At 36.7% G+C, this 19,833-nt stretch overlaps 3 protein-coding genes across 3 annotated transcripts; 1 reads left to right on the forward strand and 2 right to left on the reverse strand.

Annotated features, from left to right (window-relative positions):
* On the reverse strand, window positions 1,906-2,271 carry LOC104779170. Its single transcript, XM_010503551.1, has one exon. The coding sequence runs from the start codon at window positions 2,269-2,271 to the stop codon at window positions 1,906-1,908; it is 366 nt and encodes a 121-aa protein (XP_010501853.1).
* On the forward strand, window positions 7,218-9,209 carry LOC104777653 (cyclin-A3-2-like). The gene is made up of 6 exons (XM_010501938.2): window positions 7,218-7,740; window positions 7,838-8,070; window positions 8,163-8,315; window positions 8,394-8,577; window positions 8,677-8,811; window positions 8,893-9,209. The coding sequence occupies exons 1-6, from the start codon at window positions 7,408-7,410 to the stop codon at window positions 8,962-8,964; spliced, it is 1,110 nt and encodes a 369-aa protein (XP_010500240.1). The 5' UTR covers window positions 7,218-7,407; the 3' UTR covers window positions 8,965-9,209.
* LOC104779171 lies at window positions 10,317-13,153 on the reverse strand. Its single transcript, XM_010503552.1, has 6 exons — window positions 12,815-13,153; window positions 12,445-12,647; window positions 12,175-12,307; window positions 12,014-12,099; window positions 11,776-11,878; window positions 10,317-11,705 (listed from the first exon to the last, which is right to left on the reverse strand). The coding sequence occupies exons 1-6, from the start codon at window positions 13,151-13,153 to the stop codon at window positions 10,317-10,319; spliced, it is 2,253 nt and encodes a 750-aa protein (XP_010501854.1).

Genomic DNA, 19,833 nt, shown 5'->3' on the forward strand with positions numbered 1-19,833 from the left:
GTGATGAACTGTATCTATATCGAAGACGTGAGGTTGGTTTGCTTTACGGACACATTTATTAGTTGGTTCGGTCGTAGTAATAGTATGAAAAAAAATATATAGGAAATATTTGAAATTTGAAACATTCGTTGGAAAAAAAAATACAGTAAATATAAATATTTTTTCCGTTTATAAATTAAATTCATATACTAATAAATAAATATTTCGTGAAGATGTGAAAATAAGGATTTAATAGATCGACATTAGTTAGGTATAAAACTTTGAAGAGGATTCAACTTATACGTTGTTTTCCTTCATTGTCCCATATAATAATGATGAGTAGAATTTTAAAATTTGAAAACATCACTTAACGAAGGTTTTTTTGAAGAGTTCAACAAAATTATTAAAAATAAATAATTGAAAAATTGTTAAAAATTGCCTGAATGTTTTCCCGCAAACGGTGAGTAATGTTAACTTCCAGAATGTTTTCTTACAATTGTAAAGATTTGATCCCATTTTGTATCTTTTATTAGTTTACAGGGGAAAAAAGGAACTTTGGCTTAGCAAAAGAGATGAAACAATAGACACCTTGCCACTATTCAATTTTTTCTTTTAAAATCCACCGAATGTTTAATTTCATATAGATGATAGATTTTTGTTTAGAAAACTATCTAGTATCAAATTAATTAGAGATGGTATGAATAGGTAAGTATAGAAAACCGAATAGATATGAGGAGTAAAGATTTAGTTACCAGTCTGGTCAAAAGGTGATCCGAGGTACACTATGATCTTTTAGTGGGCTAAGACCATCTCCTAACTTAAGATCTTAATTAATTATATAATTAATACTAAACTAATTAAAGCAATTCACTTAGAAACTTAAGATCAAAATCAATCTTCCACTAGAGAAACTCACTTAGGTTGTTCAATCATTTAAATAATAATTTTTTACATAAAATATAAAACAATTAAATATTACAAATTTAGGAATATTAAACAGAAATTTAAAATAAGAAATATTAAACATATTATACAAAATTCGGAAGAAGATTTATTGGATTGTATCAAATTTTTGCTAAATATGCTCAATCAAGTTTTTTTTCAATCGATCATGCATTTGTGGATCATGAACGTCATTTCGAATGCCCATCAAATTATGTAGATTTGTTTGTCTATCTGTAGAATACGATAGATCAACATGAGAAGTTCTGCTTCCTTCTCTGTGATGGAACTCCGATGGTTCGTAGAAATTGTAGGTATGTCGTTCGTCTTCCACTATCATGTTATGCAATATAATGCATGCTCTCATTATTTTCCCTATTTTCCTTTTATCCAAAAAAAGTGCGGGATTCTTCACGATCGCAAATCGAGCTTGCAAGACTCCAAATGCACGCTCTACATCTTTCCGGCATGCTTCTTGACATTGAGCAAAGAGTTTTGCTTTTCGGCCACGTGGAAGTGTAACTGATTGGAAGAAAGTCGCCCAGTTGGGATAGATACCGTCAGTGAGGTAGTAAGCCATATTGTATTGCCGTCCATTGACAATGTATGTAACTCTCGGAGCTCGGCACTCAAGGATATCATCAAAGACCGGTGAGCGGTCCAAAACATTGATATCATTTAACGTATCCGGTGGTACAAAAAATGCGTGCCAAATCCATAAATCTTGGGATGCCACTACCTCTAGTACGATTATCGGTTTTCCAGATCCACGTTAATATTGTCCTTTCCATGCAGTTGGACAATTCTTCCACTCTCAATGCATACAATCTATGCTCCCTACCATTCCGGGGAAACCGCGTTGTTCTCCAATATGCAGTAATCTTTGGAGGTCTTCCGTTGTAGGTCGTCTGAGATAAACGTCTCCAAATAGATGGATAACTCTGTCTACAAAATTTTCAAGGCATTTGTGTGCGGTTGTTTCAGCTAGTAGTAAATATTCATCCATCGCATCCCGTATGCCATCATACGGATAGCTGCAGAACATTTTTGAAGTGCAGAAAGACCGAGCCTTCCAGTACCATTTCCCCTTTGTCTGAAGTACGGGACTCCATTCTCAATAGTACTGACTATGCGTTCGAACAATGGTTTGTTCATTCTAAAGCGACGGCGGAACATAGCGGGAGTGTAAGTCGGATTCTCACCAAAATAATCATTCCATAGCCAAGTGTGGCCTTCTTCGCGGTCTCTATTTATGTGCACTCTTTGGAATATTGGAGCTGGTGGTTCTTCCTCTTGAGTGTAGTTGTACTGAATCTCGTCCACTATGCTATGAACTTCCTCCTCTACCATTTGATCAACTTAATGATCAGAACTCCAATTAGACATTATTAGTCAAATTGGTTTAGCTGTGAGGCTTATTGGAAGTTGGGTTTATTTTGTATTGGAAATGTTTTTTTTTTTGGAAAGGTTTATGGAAACTTGTTTATTTGGTAATGGAAAGGTTTATAAGAAGAAATGTTGATAAGAGAATCTTTATAAGAAGAAATGATGATGAGAGAAATGGGTTTGTATGGAAAGGAAAAAAACTATAGAAATGCTAAGAATCGAATGAACTTGTAAATGAAGAAGAGAAGACAAATGATCTATATATAACCTTACAAACACAGTCTATACCCATTCACGGGTTACAAAACAATACATAAACCCAAAACACATTCACGGGTTGGTGAAGTTGTGACAGTCCTTAAACAAGCAAAAGTCGACCACTATTAAACAAGATACATAACATTGAGATACCCGTGAATGGCACAAAAAAACAACACCCATTCACGGGTTACATACACAACACATCATACATATATAGACAACGAGTTTGCTTCATATGTCGACCAACATGTTTCACTTCAGATGCCAGCGAGACTGCTTCATATGCTTCATATGTCGTCCGTCAAACCTGAAAAAAAAGAAGAAGACAAGTATAGTTAAACACAAAACATGACAAAGTTAAGGTTTATGTTAAACACAAAACAAAACAACCAAAAGATAGAATATTGAGAACATAGCAAAGACACAAGAGGTAAACCTAAATGTTTGTCAACATTTGATCAAGGAGTTTGTCTCTAAGTAGTACTTCTTCGGGTGTTAGTTCACTCTTGTTAAGCAGGCTGTCTAGCAATATCATTTTGCCATGCCTCTCTTTAGCCGCCTTTTCCTGATCCTTCATTGCTATTATCTTATCCAACCTATCGACAGAACCATCCGGAACATCACTACTAACTGCTGGTTTCTTTCCTTTCTTCTTGGCAGCTTTAACCCCCGGAGGCCTCATCTCATCTCCACCGTTGCTCGAAGTAGCTGCGAATTCTCCTTCAGAAGCAAGCTTAGTCCGCTTATTGCCACATTCCTCATGGCGTTCTGTGATCCATATTTGATCATTCTTCAGTTCTCTCCAACAATGTCCTAGCAGAAACGGCTTGTCCATGTCATTCTTGTAAAACTCAATACGCCATTCTCAAAACAACATCTTCTGATTCTCCACTTTTCCTTCTTGTACTCGCTTGTGCGTAACACTCAACAAACTTGTTGCCTTGGTGGTTTATCTTATTCCACCTTTCCTTACATTGTGAAGTCTCTCTTGCGTTTGAACCGGTTCCTCCAACATGAGCTTTGTAATAGTCTGCAACCCTCTTCCAGAAAATATATTTCCTCTGCTCGTTGCTTACCACTGGATCTTTGCTTGTGTTTAACCAAGCACTTATTAGATGGACATCCTCTTCTGCACTCCATCACTTCCTAATTCCTATGCCTCCTTCTTCATCAATCTCATCTGCCGTAACCTCGAAACAGTCTTCAGATTCAGATGTCGGAGTCTGGTTAGGAGGTTGTGAAGAGAATGGAGGGCTAATGTTTAAAGGCTGAGAAGAGAATCGGTTACTAAACTGAATAGTCTAAGAGGATTGGGTAGAATTTGGAGGAATAGGATTAACCGAACAGTTGGAGTCTTTTTGAGAATTCAAAAGATCAACAAAATTTTGATCCCAAAAACAATAAGGGTTGCTAGGATCCATTTTTTAGGCTAGTGAAACCGAAAAGGATATGCTGAGTGTTTAGGTTTGGAGAGAATAATGTTAAGAGTTTAGGTTAGTGTTAAACAATGATCGTTTATATTTATCGAGTGTGGCTGATGTGTGTTTTACAACTAAAGGTTATTGAGCAAAAAGGTAATGAGTGGTTAGAAGAAAAGAGATATACTTTTCAGTATATCTCTATGACTGGACAAGAGAATAACTTTTCAGTAAATATCTTTCTGTTATTTGATCCCAAAAGCTGATGGTTAAAGTCAATACAAAATTTTAAAAACATAAATGAGTTTTGAAAACATAAAACACTTTAGCAAACTGATACCAAACTAGACTTAAAAACAAACCAAACTCACACCAAACTCAAACATAAAACACTTTAGCAAACTCCAATCTCAAACCAAAGTCACACCAATCTCAAACCAAACTCACACCAAAGATGTTCTTCTTCCTATCTATTCAAAGAAAGTGAAAACTTTAAAAGTAATAAACTTACATTTTCAAAAATTCCATCACTTCAGGAGACAGAGGTGAAGCACCAGATGTCATAAAACGAACCCGTCCTCCAAGTTTGTCCAATCAAATCAATAGAAAAAAGGCATAGTATAAGAAAAAACCAGATCACAGGTGCATATGTCTATCATGGTCAATGAGAAAGAACAGTTTCTTACCCCTTGGTAGAATCTAACAGCAACACCAAAGTACACTGTTAGGATCTGATTAGCTCGTTCGTAAATGTGTGCCAATGGAAGATACGAGATGTAATTGGAGAGTAGAAGAGAATATGACAAAATCAGTTACTAGGTACTAATAGTCTATCTGAAACAATATGTAGCAATAGATACAAAGGAGAACATTGAAAATCTTGAACTATTGTGGAAGTACCCAGTGTTTTATAAATATTGATGAAACCGGGTTGGCAATAAACAGAACATAAAACACTTTAGCAACTAGTAGCGAGATACCAAACTAGACTTAAAAACAAACTGACACAAAACCACACAACAACACATCAAAGCACACAACAAACGGGATTTTTATTTATTTAACACTTGACCAAACACAATCTCAAACAAAACCCAAACAATATTAGAGTTAAACAGAAACACAAACTCAAACTAGACACTTTTTCACACAATTGTTTAACTAAGTTATACAAACATAAAACATAAAACCATACCTTTTCAAGTTATAGCTTGCAACCGCTGTGTCCACTGCATCAACATAACACTCTTCACCATTCCACCGATGTATCCCATTGATGATTACCTCCCACAAAACATGAGAGAGTCATAAACATCACACACTTATTTATACAAAACATCAAACTCTACTCATAAGAACATCAAACGGGTTCACTATACAATCAATAACACAAAGACAAACATTACATAATAATAACATCAAACTCTACTTACACTCTACTCATAAGAACATCAAACGGGTTCACTATACAATCAATAACACAAAGACAAACATTACATAATAAGAACATCAAACTATTATCAGACTCAATTGAACATCAATCGAATAAACCGAAACCCATAACCCTCCAACCAAATCTCAAAATCAATTTAACATCAGACTTATCTCCCAATCCTCTAATAATAAGTCCAATCGACAGAAAACATTAACAATTCTAACAATTTATCGACTTAATCCCAAACCCTAACAAATAAAGACCACCGGAGATGAATTACAAAAAACATGCAACAACTCACACATTAGAAGACGAACCTTCTCATCTCCGATTCGTTAGTCGGTGGTCCGAACCCCCCCCTTCAAATCTTTGGAAGAAAGCTCCACCGTCGTTACCCCACCAACAGATACCTCTGCCGTCGTTTCTCTGTGAGAACCGAAGCGTCAAATCCAAGAGTTGCCTATCGTAAAGCCATCGGTCTCGTTGCCAACAAGATAGCTCCACCGTCGTTTCCCCACCAACAAACCTCCGATTTTAGCCGGAAACTTCAAGGGAATCGACGTGAATCGGTTCGTTTTTCCGATCACGACTCGAATCGTCTTTGCTTTCGCCGTTTGGAACGAGAGAGAAGAGAGTTTGTCTCGCGATTAATGAAAAAAATAAAAAGAAGAATAAAAAACAGTTTTATATTTACCTGAGATCTTATCAGAAATCGCCACATATCGTTTTTAATTGGTTACTCCAAATACTTTCTACAGAACGGATACTTAACATTTTTGGATCAATAATGGGTTTTTAAATTAAATTTGGATCCCAAATTTGAGATTATCTCTGAGAGTACTCGTCAGTGGAGGTGCTCTAAGATAGTAGTAGATTACATAACCGTTTCCCAATCTAATGGTTTGATAAACAAGTGAAGAGAAGAAGCGTGCTGTACTACTTCTACCTTTAATATAACGTTGTAGCACTTTCTTCAACATAAAGCATTTTCAATTGGATTCATTCATGAGATATTTTCTATATGTTTGTTTCTCTATATACGATATGTATTCCTTCATCCTTTATTACATTCGAATTATTGTTTTTGGACACAATATAGAGAGATTTATTAGAAATTACATTATACATATCTCGAAAGCGAGTTATAACATGGTAGGATCAAGATCAATATAATTGTGATATTTTAAGAAATTAACTGTCTTATTTTAGGCGGATGCAACTGTAAAGTATAAATTAGCCAACTCAAAAAATTAAACAATCACTACTTAGAAAAAATGTCTAAAACCTAATGAGTTCAAGAAAAAATGTACATTTAACAGATCTAAATATTTTTTCAAAAAAATTATTTAAGTAAAGTTGGCCAATTTTTTTGACAACCAAAAAAAAGTTAACTTAAACAGTTTTATCATTTCTCAATAAATGATATAGAATTTTAAATCTACATATTTAAGTAATTTTATTAAATAAAAGAATTAACTTTCCTTAAGTAATTCTATAATTTTTCTGTAAACTATATAGAATTATTAAATATAAATCTTTAAGTAAAGTTTTAAAAATTATAATTTAATGAGATGTCACCAAACTCCGAAGGGACACCAATTTTAAAATATTTTAAAAAATCTGAGATTTGTTTCCAATCGAACCCACCCTCCGAAAAAAATCCAATCTTTCTTCTTTACCGGTCAAAAACATTTCGGACAAATCTAAAAACCAAAAAAAAAAACACAGAAGCCCGCCCAAACAAAAAAATTTCAGATAATTTTGTTGGTTCCTCCAAAAATTTTCAGTTTTGACTCCCAAAAAAACTCAAAACACAGAAAACAGAGGCGCCACCTCCGAAAAAAACTTCACCAAAATGGCGCTTTTGTTCTCCCCTTTTTGTTCTCCCCCTTCTCACCTTCACTTCTTCCACTCATCTCATCTCAATCTCTCAATCTCTCTCTCTCTTCCTCTCTCGATATCTCTCTCTTCAATCCCATCTCAACCATGACAAACCAAGAGATCTGTGTGAGGATCACCAGAGCGGCCGCGAAGAGAAAAGCTTCGATGGGTATGGATGAAGATCGGGTCAGCAAGAAGAGAGTTGTGCTTGGTGAGCTTCTTAATGGCTCTAATGTCAATGTCTTGGCTAATCTCAATCAGATTAGAGAAACCCAGAAGCCAAAAAAGAGTCTTAGACCTCCATCGAATCAGATTAAGAAGTCAGCTCCGGTTCTTGTTGACCTAGAATCACAACCTGACATTGATTCAAGATCTGATGATCCTCAAATGTGTGGTCCTTATGTCGGAGACATCTACCAGTATCTTCGTGAATTGGAGGTATTAAATCTTGTTTGAATTGCTCTGTGTTTGTACTTAGGGATTGATGATTGTTTAATCTGAATAGTTTTGTCAATTGGGTTTGTGAAATTTTCAGGTGAAGCCAAAGCAAAGACCTTTACCTGATTATATCGAAAAGGTTCAGAAAGATGTGACAGCAAGCATGAGAGGTGTGTTGGTTGATTGGTTAGTTGAAGTTGCTGAAGAGTACAAACTTGGATCTGAGACACTTTACCTCACTGTCTCACACATCGATAGGTTCTTGTCATTGAAGACTGTTAACAAGCAAAGGCTTCAGCTTGTGGGAGTTTCTGCCATGCTTATTGCTTCGTAAGCATCTTTTGATCTCTTCCCTCTTTTGTTATTTCTCATTGTCTTTGTTTTGGAAGCTTATGGAGGTTTTTGGTATTGGAAACTAATAGGAAGTATGAAGAGATTAGTCCTCCTAAAGTGGAAGATTTCTGTTACATTACGGATAATACTTTTACGAAACAAGATGTGGTGAAGATGGAAGCTGATATACTTCTTGCACTTCAGTTTGAGTTAGGAAGGCCTACCATCAATACTTTTATGAGGTTAGGATTGTGTTTTTGGTGATAATACGTATTGGGTTTGTATGGTTCATTGTCCTGATTTTGTATGTGTTTGTGCAGACGGTTCACAAGGGTTGCACAAGAAGATTTCAAAGTGCCACATTTGCAGCTAGAGCCTCTGTGTTGCTATCTATCAGAATTGAGTATCTTAGATTACAAAGCTGTGAAGTTTGTGCCATCTATGTTGGCTGCTTCTGCTGTGTTTCTAGCTCGGTTCATCATCCGTCCTAAACAACATCCTTGGGTAAGCATTTATGTCTCACTCTCTTACAAGTTAAAATGTTGAGTCAAGTCTTTTTAGAATGAGACACTAATTATCCTATGGTTGTGATGATGTAAACAGAATCAGATGCTAGAGGAATACACAAAGTACAAAGCGGCTGATCTACAAGTGTGTGTTGGAATCATACATGACTTGTATCTGAGCAGAAGAGGAGGTGCTCTACAAGCTGTTAGGGAGAAATACAAGCACCATAAGGTACTTAAACATTACAATGTTGAAATCATTTTTTCTGGCATTATTCTTTGATACTTACATATGTTGCTTCTCTCGTTACAGTTCCAATCCGTTGCAACCATGCCTGTATCACCAGAGCTTCCGGTTACCTTTTGGGAGGATGTTACCATTTGATCTGAACCAATCTTTCTTTTTGGCTGATGTTATGCAAATGTTACTGGGCTTGATTACCAAAACTTGTGTCAAATAGTATAAGGGGCACAGATCAACAAGTGAAGCTAGATGAGTAAGAACTATAGTAGTGAAGGCAGGAGCAAACAAGTTTGTGTTATGTGAAGATGTTTGATGTGATGTTCAAATCTCATTTTGTTTAGTGTGTAACTTGGAATAATATATGCAATATATACGTGTTTACGCTACATGATTTTTTTTTTTTATATTTTGCTTAAGCATTTAGCATTGTTCCTTAGAAGGCTAAAACTTCAAGCTTACAAAATAGAGATCAAACTCGGGAAATAACAAACAGCACCTTCATAGAGTAACGATGTCTTACCAAAACCATAAGATTTGGTATTGGGATCATATAACAATAACTTATCCTTGTCCAAAACTGCTAGTAGCTAGTGTGGTTGTGTATCCAGTAGCCTCAAACCGTAGAATTAGATATCAAACCAACTTAACTTTTATTGATTCTCCAACTAGAGTATTTATACAAGAGACTCTATACATTAGATAGACTTTGGATCCGATAAAACAGGACAACTAGACCTTATTGAGTAGAATAAGATAAACACAACACACAATACAAGCTTATCCACAATAGTCCCCCTCATGGTGGACTGTGAAGCTCACGAACGCCCAACGTGGACAAGATAAAGTGAAACTGATCGCGACCAAGTGCTTTCGTAAAGATGTCAACAAGCTGCTCAGTCGTACGAACATGGTGTGTGACAATAACACCATCCCGAACCGCATCACGAACGGCATGACAATCATTTTCAATATGCTTGGTGCGCTTATGAAAAACAGGATTGGTAGCAATATAAATAGCAGCTTTACTATTGCAAAACAAACGAGCTGGCACAGCTTGGTCGATACCCAATTCCTTTAACAACTTGCGAAGCCACTTAATCTCCTTGAGAGCAAAAGACATAGCCCGATACTCGGCCTCCGCAGAAGAATGAAAAACTGTCTTTTGCTTCTTTGTTTTCCACGAAGCAGGGGAACCACCAATCAGGACAACATAAGCACTAAGCGACCATCGTGTAAGCAGACATGAACTCCAATCTGAATTACAATAAACATCAATGGTTAAGTCGGAAGAGGACTTAAGCAAAATGCCATGTCCAAGCAAGCCACTTAGGTAACAGACCACGAGTAAAGCCGCCTCCATGTGAGCCTCCCATGGTGTCTGCATAAACTGAGCCAAGACATGGACAAAGTAGCTTAACTCAGGTCGTGTATGCAACAAATACAACAAACGACCCACTAAACGTTGTTACGACTTGGGATTAGAGATGATGATTCTATTCCAAAGGAGTAAACACAAGACGCGAAGCAAGGTCCCCACTATCAGCAACAATATCAAGAGCGTACTTACACTGTGTCAAAAAGAAACCATCAGATCCACAACTGACTTGAAGACCAAGGAAATACTTAAGCTTGCCCAAGTCTTTCATGGAGAAACAGCGGCTGAGATAATCTTTAAACTTCTTAAGCATGTATCCATCATTACCACAAATCATGGGATCATCAACATATATAAGCACACAAATCTCTATTTTATTACGAGTATAGGAGAAGAGTGAATAATCTTCATAAGACTGGAAGAAGCCAAACCGCAAAAGAGAATCAGACAACTTCTTGAACCAACACCGAGGAGCCTGTTCGAGACCATACAAGGACTTATGGAGACGCCAAACTTTTCCTGGATGAGAATGACGAAATCTTGGAGGAAGCTTTATATAGACCTCCTCATCAAGATCCCCATGTAAGAATGCATTGTGTACATCCATCTGATAAACCTCCCAATTCTTTGCCGCAACAAGACGAAGAAGAGTGCGAACCGTTGTCATATGAACAACAAGAGCAAAAGTCTCTTTATAATCCTCCCCCTCAATCTGATTATTACCAAGACCAACAAGTCTAGCCTTATAACGTTCCACAGTGCCGTCTGAATTATACTTTGTCTTATAAATCCACTGACCACCAATAGCCACTTTATTAGGAGGAAGATCAACCAGGTCCCCTGTTTTGTTGACTTCAAGAGCATCAACTTCCTTGGACATTGCATCATTCCAAACCTTGAATTGAACAGCCTCTTTAAAATGTTTAGGCTCATTATTGTCAGTGATAGCCGCAAGGTAAACACGATGAGCGGGAGTAAAGTTATCCTCAAAATAATCAGTCAAAGGAGACAAAGAGATACCTGGAACCGAAGCCGAAGACAATGAAGAGGAGTCGGGAAGAGTGTTTGAGGATGAAGGTGTGTAAGTAACGTTGTAAAGGATGTAATCATTAAGCAGAGCAAGAGGCTTAGAAGAACGCTGACTTTGACGTTGTGGAGGAGCCGGCACAGCCGGTAATGTAGCAGACATAGTCTGGTCATCAACAGGACGACTAGAGGAAACAACCGTACCCGGAACAGGAACCACAGTGGAGGGTATAGGAACAGGAACTATCGGCTCTAAATCAAAGGAAACAGAGTCAGGAGAAGCGGTATCCGCAGTAACGCTTAAATCATGTGATGAGGAACTGTCAGGAGAAACCTCTTGTACAATAGAAATCGGAGGAGTCGCAACAGGGCTCCCCCTTACATCCGAAGGAGAGACCAACCAATCATCATCACCAGACGATGGAGAGTCCGACACAAGAGGCAATGAGGAAACTGGAGACGCATAAGGAAAAAAATCTTCCTGAAAATCACATCCCGAGACACAAGAACCTAATTCCTCTCAATATCAAAGACCTTCCAACCTTTCTTACCAGATGAATATCCAACAAAAACACACAAACGACTACACTGGCCAAATTTATCTTTGTCTCGACCAAGACGATGAACGTAGCAAGCAGGACCAATAAGTCGAAGCTGGTCATAGGTAGGTTTAAAACCATGAAGTAACTCAAAAGGACTGTGACCGAAATGAAGAGATGACAGCGTATGATTGATCAAGTAGGCCGCAGTAACAATGGCTTCCCCCCAGAACTTGATGGGCAAACTTGCCTGAATAACAATGCCCTAACAGCATTGAGTTTGTGATGTTTTCTTTCAACACGCCCATTCTGTTGAGGCTTGGCAACACAAGACGTCTGATGAACAACACAAATAGTTTGAAAATAAGAAGAAAAGCACATGAACTTTGTCCCATTGTCAGTTCAAACCACCTTGACAGCTTTAACAAACTGTTTCTCCGTGTATTGCATGAAATTTGTAAGAACACGTCGCACTTCAGACTTCTCAAGTAAGAGAAACGTCCAGACCGCGTGAGAGAAGTCATCAACAATTGTCAAAAATATACTGCACCACAAGAAGAAGGAACGCGATATGGTCCCCAAAAATCACAATGAATCATTGAGAAACAATCTGTTGTTTTATTAAGACTATCCAAAAAAACATCTCTTGTTTGTTTAGCTCTAAAACATATGTCACAAGACGTTGAGCTAACAGAAGACGAAGAACCAGAAAATAAAGGTAAAGCCGAAAGAACTGAAAAACTAGGATGTCCTAAACGCCGATGCCACAGAGCATGATCAGTAGCCACACTTGCCATATGGAACTTTTTTGTAGCCACATCCGTAAGATAATACACACTATCACACTCTTCACCACTTCCAATCAAAATGTTCAAAAATCGAGCCTGCAAAACACAAAGAGTGTCAGAAAACGTGGCTAGACACTTTGTTTGTTTAAGGATCTTAGAAACAGAAATCAATGTGTAGTTGAGTGAAGGCACAAAAAGAACATTTGTCAACTTGACATCCTTGGAGAGTGGAAAATCTCCCATGCTTACAGCAAAAGCTTTACTGTAAATTCAGAAAAAACAGATGAGTTGGAGCTAGTAGCGTGTGCAGCAACAGGATGAACACGTCCGCGACCGCTGACGTTGTAGCTAGTACCACGACCTCTGCCTCTGCCACCAGAACCACGACCAGCACTGATCTTCTCGGACCTCTCCGTCCACCAGTCCGGAAAGGCAACGAGCTGCCAGCAATCTCGTTTCTCATGACCACTACGACCACAGTGGGAGCAAGAGAACCGAGATTTACTAATAAGAGATTCAGGTTTGCTTCCACTAGAAGCATCAGACCGAGCGAGAAAACCAACTGTTTCTTCTCGTTGTTCACGAAGACGAGTTGAAGACATTCATTGCTCCTCGCGAATGACTCTACTATACACTTCACCAAGAGAAGGAAGAGGATCCATGGCAATAAGGGTAGCACAAAGTCCTCCAACTCTGGACTCATCAAGACCCAAAACAAAATTGATGAATCTTTTCTTCCTCTCTTTCTTTTGCTGGTGCAGATGTAGCTCCACAGGTGCACAAACCACACAAACAAACGGTGAGAGGCTTATAAATTTGATATTCCTCCCACAAAGTAGACAACTTGCCATAGTAATCAGCAACGACTTGTCCTTCTTGTCGACATGCGCTGAGCTGACTCTTGATTTGATAAATACGAACCTTATTCCCAAATGAGAACCTCTGTTTCAAGTCCAACCACAGTTGATGAGCGTTCGCAATAAAGGTCACGGTAGATTTCACCTTTGGTTCAATCGATGTCCTTATCCACCCGATGATCATAGAATTCACCGTCAACCAATTCTCTAAATTGGGATCGTCACCAGCTGGTTTAGGAATCGACCCATTGATGAAACCAATTTTTTGTTTTGCTTGGAGTGTGTTTAACATCTCCGTTGCCCATTCATTATAGTTCTCACCATTCAACAGCACCGACGAGATCATGGAACCAGAATTGTCGGAGCTAGACAAAGTGTAAGGAGACACCACCGGAGTCACTGACTGTTGACTCTCGTTCTTCTTTATTGAAGAAGAAACATCTTCGACCGAAGACATGATTGCTTTTCACGCAAGGAACCAAAATAGTTTTAAGAAAGAAGAGATCGAACAAAGAAATTGAGAAAGATTTTTTTTTTTTTTNTCTCCCATGCTTACAGCAAAAGCTTTACTGTAAATTCAGAAAAAACAGATGAGTTGGAGCTAGTAGCGTGTGCAGCAACAGGATGAACACGTCCGCGACCGCTGACGTTGTAGCTAGTACCACGACCTCTGCCTCTGCCACCAGAACCACGACCAGCACTGATCTTCTCGGACCTCTCCGTCCACCAGTCCGGAAAGGCAACGAGCTGCCAGCAATCTCGTTTCTCATGACCACTACGACCACAGTGGGAGCAAGAGAACCGAGATTTACTAATAAGAGATTCAGGTTTGCTTCCACTAGAAGCATCAGACCGAGCGAGAAAACCAACTGTTTCTTCTCGTTGTTCACGAAGACGAGTTGAAGACATTCATTGCTCCTCGCGAATGACTCTACTATACACTTCACCAAGAGAAGGAAGAGGATCCATGGCAATAAGGGTAGCACAAAGTCCTCCAACTCTGGACTCATCAAGACCCAAAACAAAATTGATGAATCTTTTCTTCCTCTCTTTCTTTTGCTGGTGCAGATGTAGCTCCACAGGTGCACAAACCACACAAACAAACGGTGAGAGGCTTATAAATTTGATATTCCTCCCACAAAGTAGACAACTTGCCATAGTAATCAGCAACGACTTGTCCTTCTTGTCGACATGCGCTGAGCTGACTCTTGATTTGATAAATACGAACCTTATTCCCAAATGAGAACCTCTGTTTCAAGTCCAACCACAGTTGATGAGCGTTCGCAATAAAGGTCACGGTAGATTTCACCTTTGGTTCAATCGATGTCCTTATCCACCCGATGATCATAGAATTCACCGTCAACCAATTCTCTAAATTGGGATCGTCACCAGCTGGTTTAGGAATCGACCCATTGATGAAACCAATTTTTTGTTTTGCTTGGAGTGTGTTTAACATCTCCGTTGCCCATTCATTATAGTTCTCACCATTCAACAGCACCGACGAGATCATGGAACCAGAATTGTCGGAGCTAGACAAAGTGTAAGGAGACACCACCGGAGTCACTGACTGTTGACTCTCGTTCTTCTTTATTGAAGAAGAAACATCTTCGACCGAAGACATGATTGCTTTTCACGCAAGGAACCAAAATAGTTTTAAGAAAGAAGAGATCGAACAAAGAAATTGAGAAAGATTTTTTTTTTTTTTTTTAATGATCTTAGCTCTGATACCATATGAAATTCAGACTTTACTGTGGGCTTCCAACTCAAAACTAATTGGCAATGAGTGGAGAGGCCCTAAACTTTTATATATTACTTAAACCCCTTTACATTTTTCCGATGTGGGATATTTTACACTAATACCCCCCTCTCACGCTCAGACATGACCATCTGAAGTGTGGGCATATGTGGAAACAACATCCACGAACTACATTACAAAAATACAAATTACAAAAAAAGTAACTATCAAATATATAATACGTGCTATAGAAATAATAATAATAATTTGTGTTTATGAATGTTTAATATCCAAAGTAAACAATAAGAGAAGAAAAAAAATTAAAAATAGTAACATTAGACATAACTTATAAACTGATGGAGGTTTCATACTCCTTCCTTAACCGGTTCAACCATTTATTGTATTTAACCTGTACACCAAAATATAATAAATATAGAGTTTTTAGTATAGATATTATTCAAAAAAAATTATGATTTACCAAATATTTAGGAAGTAATTACCATTCCTTTTCCTAATGGAGATTTTGGAAAACTTCTTTAAAAACAACATTGGTTGTCTTTGTTTGAGGTTTTCCCTCACTATCGTAATTTTTATTTGTTTGACTTTTTACTAAGTAGATAAAGTTAACAAAATAAAAATCTCAGAATTGTTTGAGATTTCACTTTTAAAATTTTTAAGAGTGAATATATTAATATTACTTAAATATTTTATAGACTTAAATATATTATAATATTTTAAACTTTCGACGGAGTTCAAATATTTTTAATAATTTAAGCATTCTATAAAAATTTAAATATTTATAATCTCTTAAAGATTTTTTAGAAACGTAAAAGAATATGTTTACTTTTTAAAAGTTTAAATATGCTCAAATATAGAACCAAATTAAACTGTTCAATTTGGAGACCTGATAAGTCAAGCTTTATGCTCATTTGTACTCAAAACATATTAGTCATACATTTATAGTGATTATGAACTATATTCCAAAATATTTAGTCGATGTGAGATATACAATACACATTTTCTGTAAATTAGTTTACAACTTTACATATATATAATTTCTGCGGTTTTTTATTTTTTCCATCTATACTAATCATAATTAATTACTATAATTTCGTTAAGAAAATATTAAAAAATCTAAACTAAATGATGATTTGTTTTTATTTAATTGTATTAAGTTGATTTGTTGTTTCCGTAAATATATCACAATATAAAAGCAAATCAAATAAGTTTACATATATATACAATTTCGTATTTAATCTATTGATTATTTTGGAAGCAACAAAGTCACAATTGATAAGTATTAAAGATTTCTCATTATTATTAATATTCGTAATAATTATAGAAATTAAGTATGGTAGTAGTTAATATTTGATATTACTAAAGCCATTAAATACTTTGATACCATTTTCCTTATTTATAGGGATGATACTTTTGTTTGGTTGTGTGTTTAACTATTCCTAAATCAAATAATATACAGGACCCAAAAATTATTAATCTGGAGAACAAACATATCCGTAAATTTTTTTTTCTTCTATTTTCGGGTCAGAGAGGATCCGCGTCCTGACCCGGTTAGTTTTAAGTGATCGACCCAAGGATATAATGGTCATTTAGATATATCAAAACTTTAGGTTAATTTAATTAAATTAAGTGATTCTCTAATCATTTTTAATGAAAAATCTACCAAAACAAAGTAATGGTCCAATTTGAGTCTAGTGAGTACTTTAGCTTTATTAGAATAGATATGTAAATTTTGTCATGGTCCAATTTGAGTCTAGTGAGTACTTGAAGCTATCGTTTATGATTTAATTTGGCCTCTTTTTCTTTGTTTAAACAAAATATTATATCTATACTATTAATTAGGGAGCACACTTAAAAATTAAGAAGAAGCTATATCAAATATTCATGTTGCCAAACAAACCCAATTGCTATATTAATAAAAAAAAATAATATCACTACAAAATCTACTTCTCATTTCCTTTTAAATTAAAATATTAAACTATTTAGTTTATATATATATATATATATATATATACTTTACCTGCAATATCGATTAAAAAACCTAATTAGCCGTCTTCAAGCACTACAAATAATCAACTGTATAGGCCAATATGATATCATCATCGTTTATTAATAGAGATTAATCGTTTATTTTCGGATGCATTAACATTTCCCTTTTTCAGTACTAGTTATTAACATCAGAAAGGGGTGAAAATTTTAGAGATCTTATTTTTTTTTCTCGTATTTCTTACATCAGATAACAAATATATAATTTTTTTTTTCTTTTTTTACAAAAACTCTCTCAATTTCAATTTTACATCAAAAATTACTAATTGGTGGAATACTAGACAATGTGAAACTTTTTTGAATGATATCTTTTTTGAACAAAAATGATGATGACCGTTTTTTTCGATGCTGCCATGTTCATGAACTTTTTTTATATGAGGATGAGTTTCTTGTTTTGAGTTTATAAAGAAGTTTTTGATATCTTACATGGTGGTTTGATGCTTAGATAGTATGTTTTGGAGCATGGAAATGGGAGTTTAGTTAATGCATAGTATGACTTTGACTATATGACTAGTACGATTTTGAACCTAAATTGTTTTACTTTTTAAAAGTAATATTTGATATAATTCCTTTTTCCTAAAACTATATATGACCATTGAAATTAGATTTAATATTGAAGTATAGGGTTCACAAGAGTCATCCTTTTAATTTGGAATCATATAATAAAAATAGGAAAATAACTAAAAATCTATTATGATGCCCATTTTCCAGTATCAGTATTAGCTTTAATAAAACAATTCCAAAACTCTAATGAATTTTAACCAAAAAACAAAGTTTTTTTTATACAAATAGATTTTGTTGGTATGATCTTTAAATTGTAAAGTATTTCGAAATTTTTTAAAAAAACAATAATTTAGTCATAATGACATTTAACCAAAAAACAAATTAATATAATAATCTCGTGCAACCCACGAGACTCAACCTACTATATAAGTATTTTGTCTTGCAATCACAAGTTCCATTTTCATTGCTTAACTCCATGGTTAAACTATAATATATGTTGTCCTATTTGTAGGAACAACAACATACTTATTTAATATATTTAAAAGATCAGATGACTAATCGAAATTGAAACGACCCGACCCGTTTTTTTTTAAATAATAAATAATAATAATAGATAAACTACAACTAGTGGTTTCATACCCACTAGCCACCTAACCACAATCACAACCAATAGCGGAAATAACCAATACCAATAACCAATAAATATCCAATAATAAACCAATATTATAACATAAACGTTATCCAATAATTCAACAAACAGGAAACATAGAACCAGCAACCTAGCAATGTTTCTGATGACCAAACTCTAGCAACCTATCAATGCCAGACAACAACCAATCGAGTCCCTAAAACATCCTCCTCTTCATTGCCTTGATTCCACGATCACACTTTGTCTTTACCTGCACCACAAACACAAATTGTGAGGCAATCCTCCCATCTACTGGGCTATACACAGAAGCAATAAGATCTCTCATGCCATAAACAACAACAATAAAACAAACCAGGAACATGCACAAGTGACCCGACACAATCCGGTTACTGTCAGAAGGGTGTCGACCGATACCAGAAGGTGTCGACCGACACTGGACATCTGGTGTCGACCAACACCACTTGGGTGTTGACCGACACCTGCTCGACACCCCCAAAACCCTAACGGTGTCGACCGACACCTCCACATGGTGTCGACCAACACTCGCTAAGTTCTCGAGCCGTCCTCACGTTGGTGTCGACCGAAACCACTGTCGAGCAATGATTTCCTTCGAACAGAACCTCAGAATCTCGCCTCCAAACTTCTCCTCTTCGTCCCACACGATACCAGGAACGAATCCAAGCCTCAGAAGCTACGAAAAAGTCACAAACAACCAAACCAAACAACCAAACAACACACAATATCACAGAAACAAAGATCTTAGCTTAGATAAGCCATGGTCATGCACTCACTTTAGCCAAACAATGAGATCTAAGCCCAAAAGAGGAAGCTACCACCACAACAACCTTCCCACCACGTTCCTAGCCCTGGATCTTCACTCCGACAGCAAGATCTCACCAAAAACACCTTTAAATCTCGCAAACTCTCACAAGAACTTGGAGGAAACTGTTTTCTCCTTTTTCTCTCTCAAAACCAACAAACGGCGACAAAACAAACTCTAAAACCCTTCTTGTCGTCGAAACCCACTTAAGTATCTCGGTTCAATGGTTTACTAGAATCAAACCGAACCAAATCGATGATTAAATCAATCTGGTCAAACCAGAAATAAGTGGTGTCGAGCGACACCACCAGGGGTGTCGATCGACACCCACCCCCAAAACGCAGAGTTTGGTTCGCGGACGTTACAATTCTCCCCCACCAACATAGATTCGTCCTTGAATCTCGAACTACACGCAGCAAAGGACTCACGTACTACCATCTCCACGGCCCGCACTCCTCCGACCGATATACGAAAGGTCACCTCTAAGCGATAGACTCACGCTCCAGGCATTATTTGCTCTCGACTTTTGGACTTTCCTTTTCTCATAGGCCTAAACCTTGAGTTTTTATTGGCTCTTCATCAGACCTAAGTCTGCATGCCATAATGTTGGCTCCTCATCGGGCCTAAACCCGCATGCCATAATGTATAAGGAA

The sequence above is a fragment of the Camelina sativa genome, chromosome 3 (genome assembly GCF_000633955.1).
Source record: "Camelina sativa cultivar DH55 chromosome 3, Cs, whole genome shotgun sequence".
In the NCBI taxonomy this organism is placed as follows: Eukaryota; Viridiplantae; Streptophyta; class Magnoliopsida; order Brassicales; family Brassicaceae; genus Camelina; species Camelina sativa.

Excerpts from the sequence above, each read along its gene's own strand:
- LOC104779170 (XM_010503551.1), bottom strand. The coding sequence starts at position 2,271 with ATGGTAGAGGAGGAAGTTCATAGCATAGTGGACGAGATTCAGTACAAC.
- LOC104777653 (XM_010501938.2), top strand. The coding sequence starts at position 7,408 with ATGACAAACCAAGAGATCTGTGTGAGGATCACCAGAGCGGCCGCGAAG. Across the intron at positions 8,578-8,676 it reads GTCCTAAACAACATCCTTGG|AATCAGATGCTAGAGGAATA; the intron begins GTAAGCATTTAT and ends TGATGTAAACAG. Across the intron at positions 8,812-8,892 it reads AGAAATACAAGCACCATAAG|TTCCAATCCGTTGCAACCAT; the intron begins GTACTTAAACAT and ends CTCTCGTTACAG.
- LOC104779171 (XM_010503552.1), bottom strand. The coding sequence starts at position 13,153 with ATGTCTTCAACTCGTCTTCGTGAACAACGAGAAGAAACAGTTGGTTTT. Across the intron at positions 12,648-12,814 it reads CTGTTTTTTCTGAATTTACA|GCTCGATTTTTGAACATTTT; the intron begins GTAAAGCTTTTG and ends TGTGTTTTGCAG. Across the intron at positions 11,706-11,775 it reads TTTTGTTGGATATTCATCTG|GAAGATTTTTTTCCTTATGC; the intron begins GTAAGAAAGGTT and ends TGTGATTTTCAG.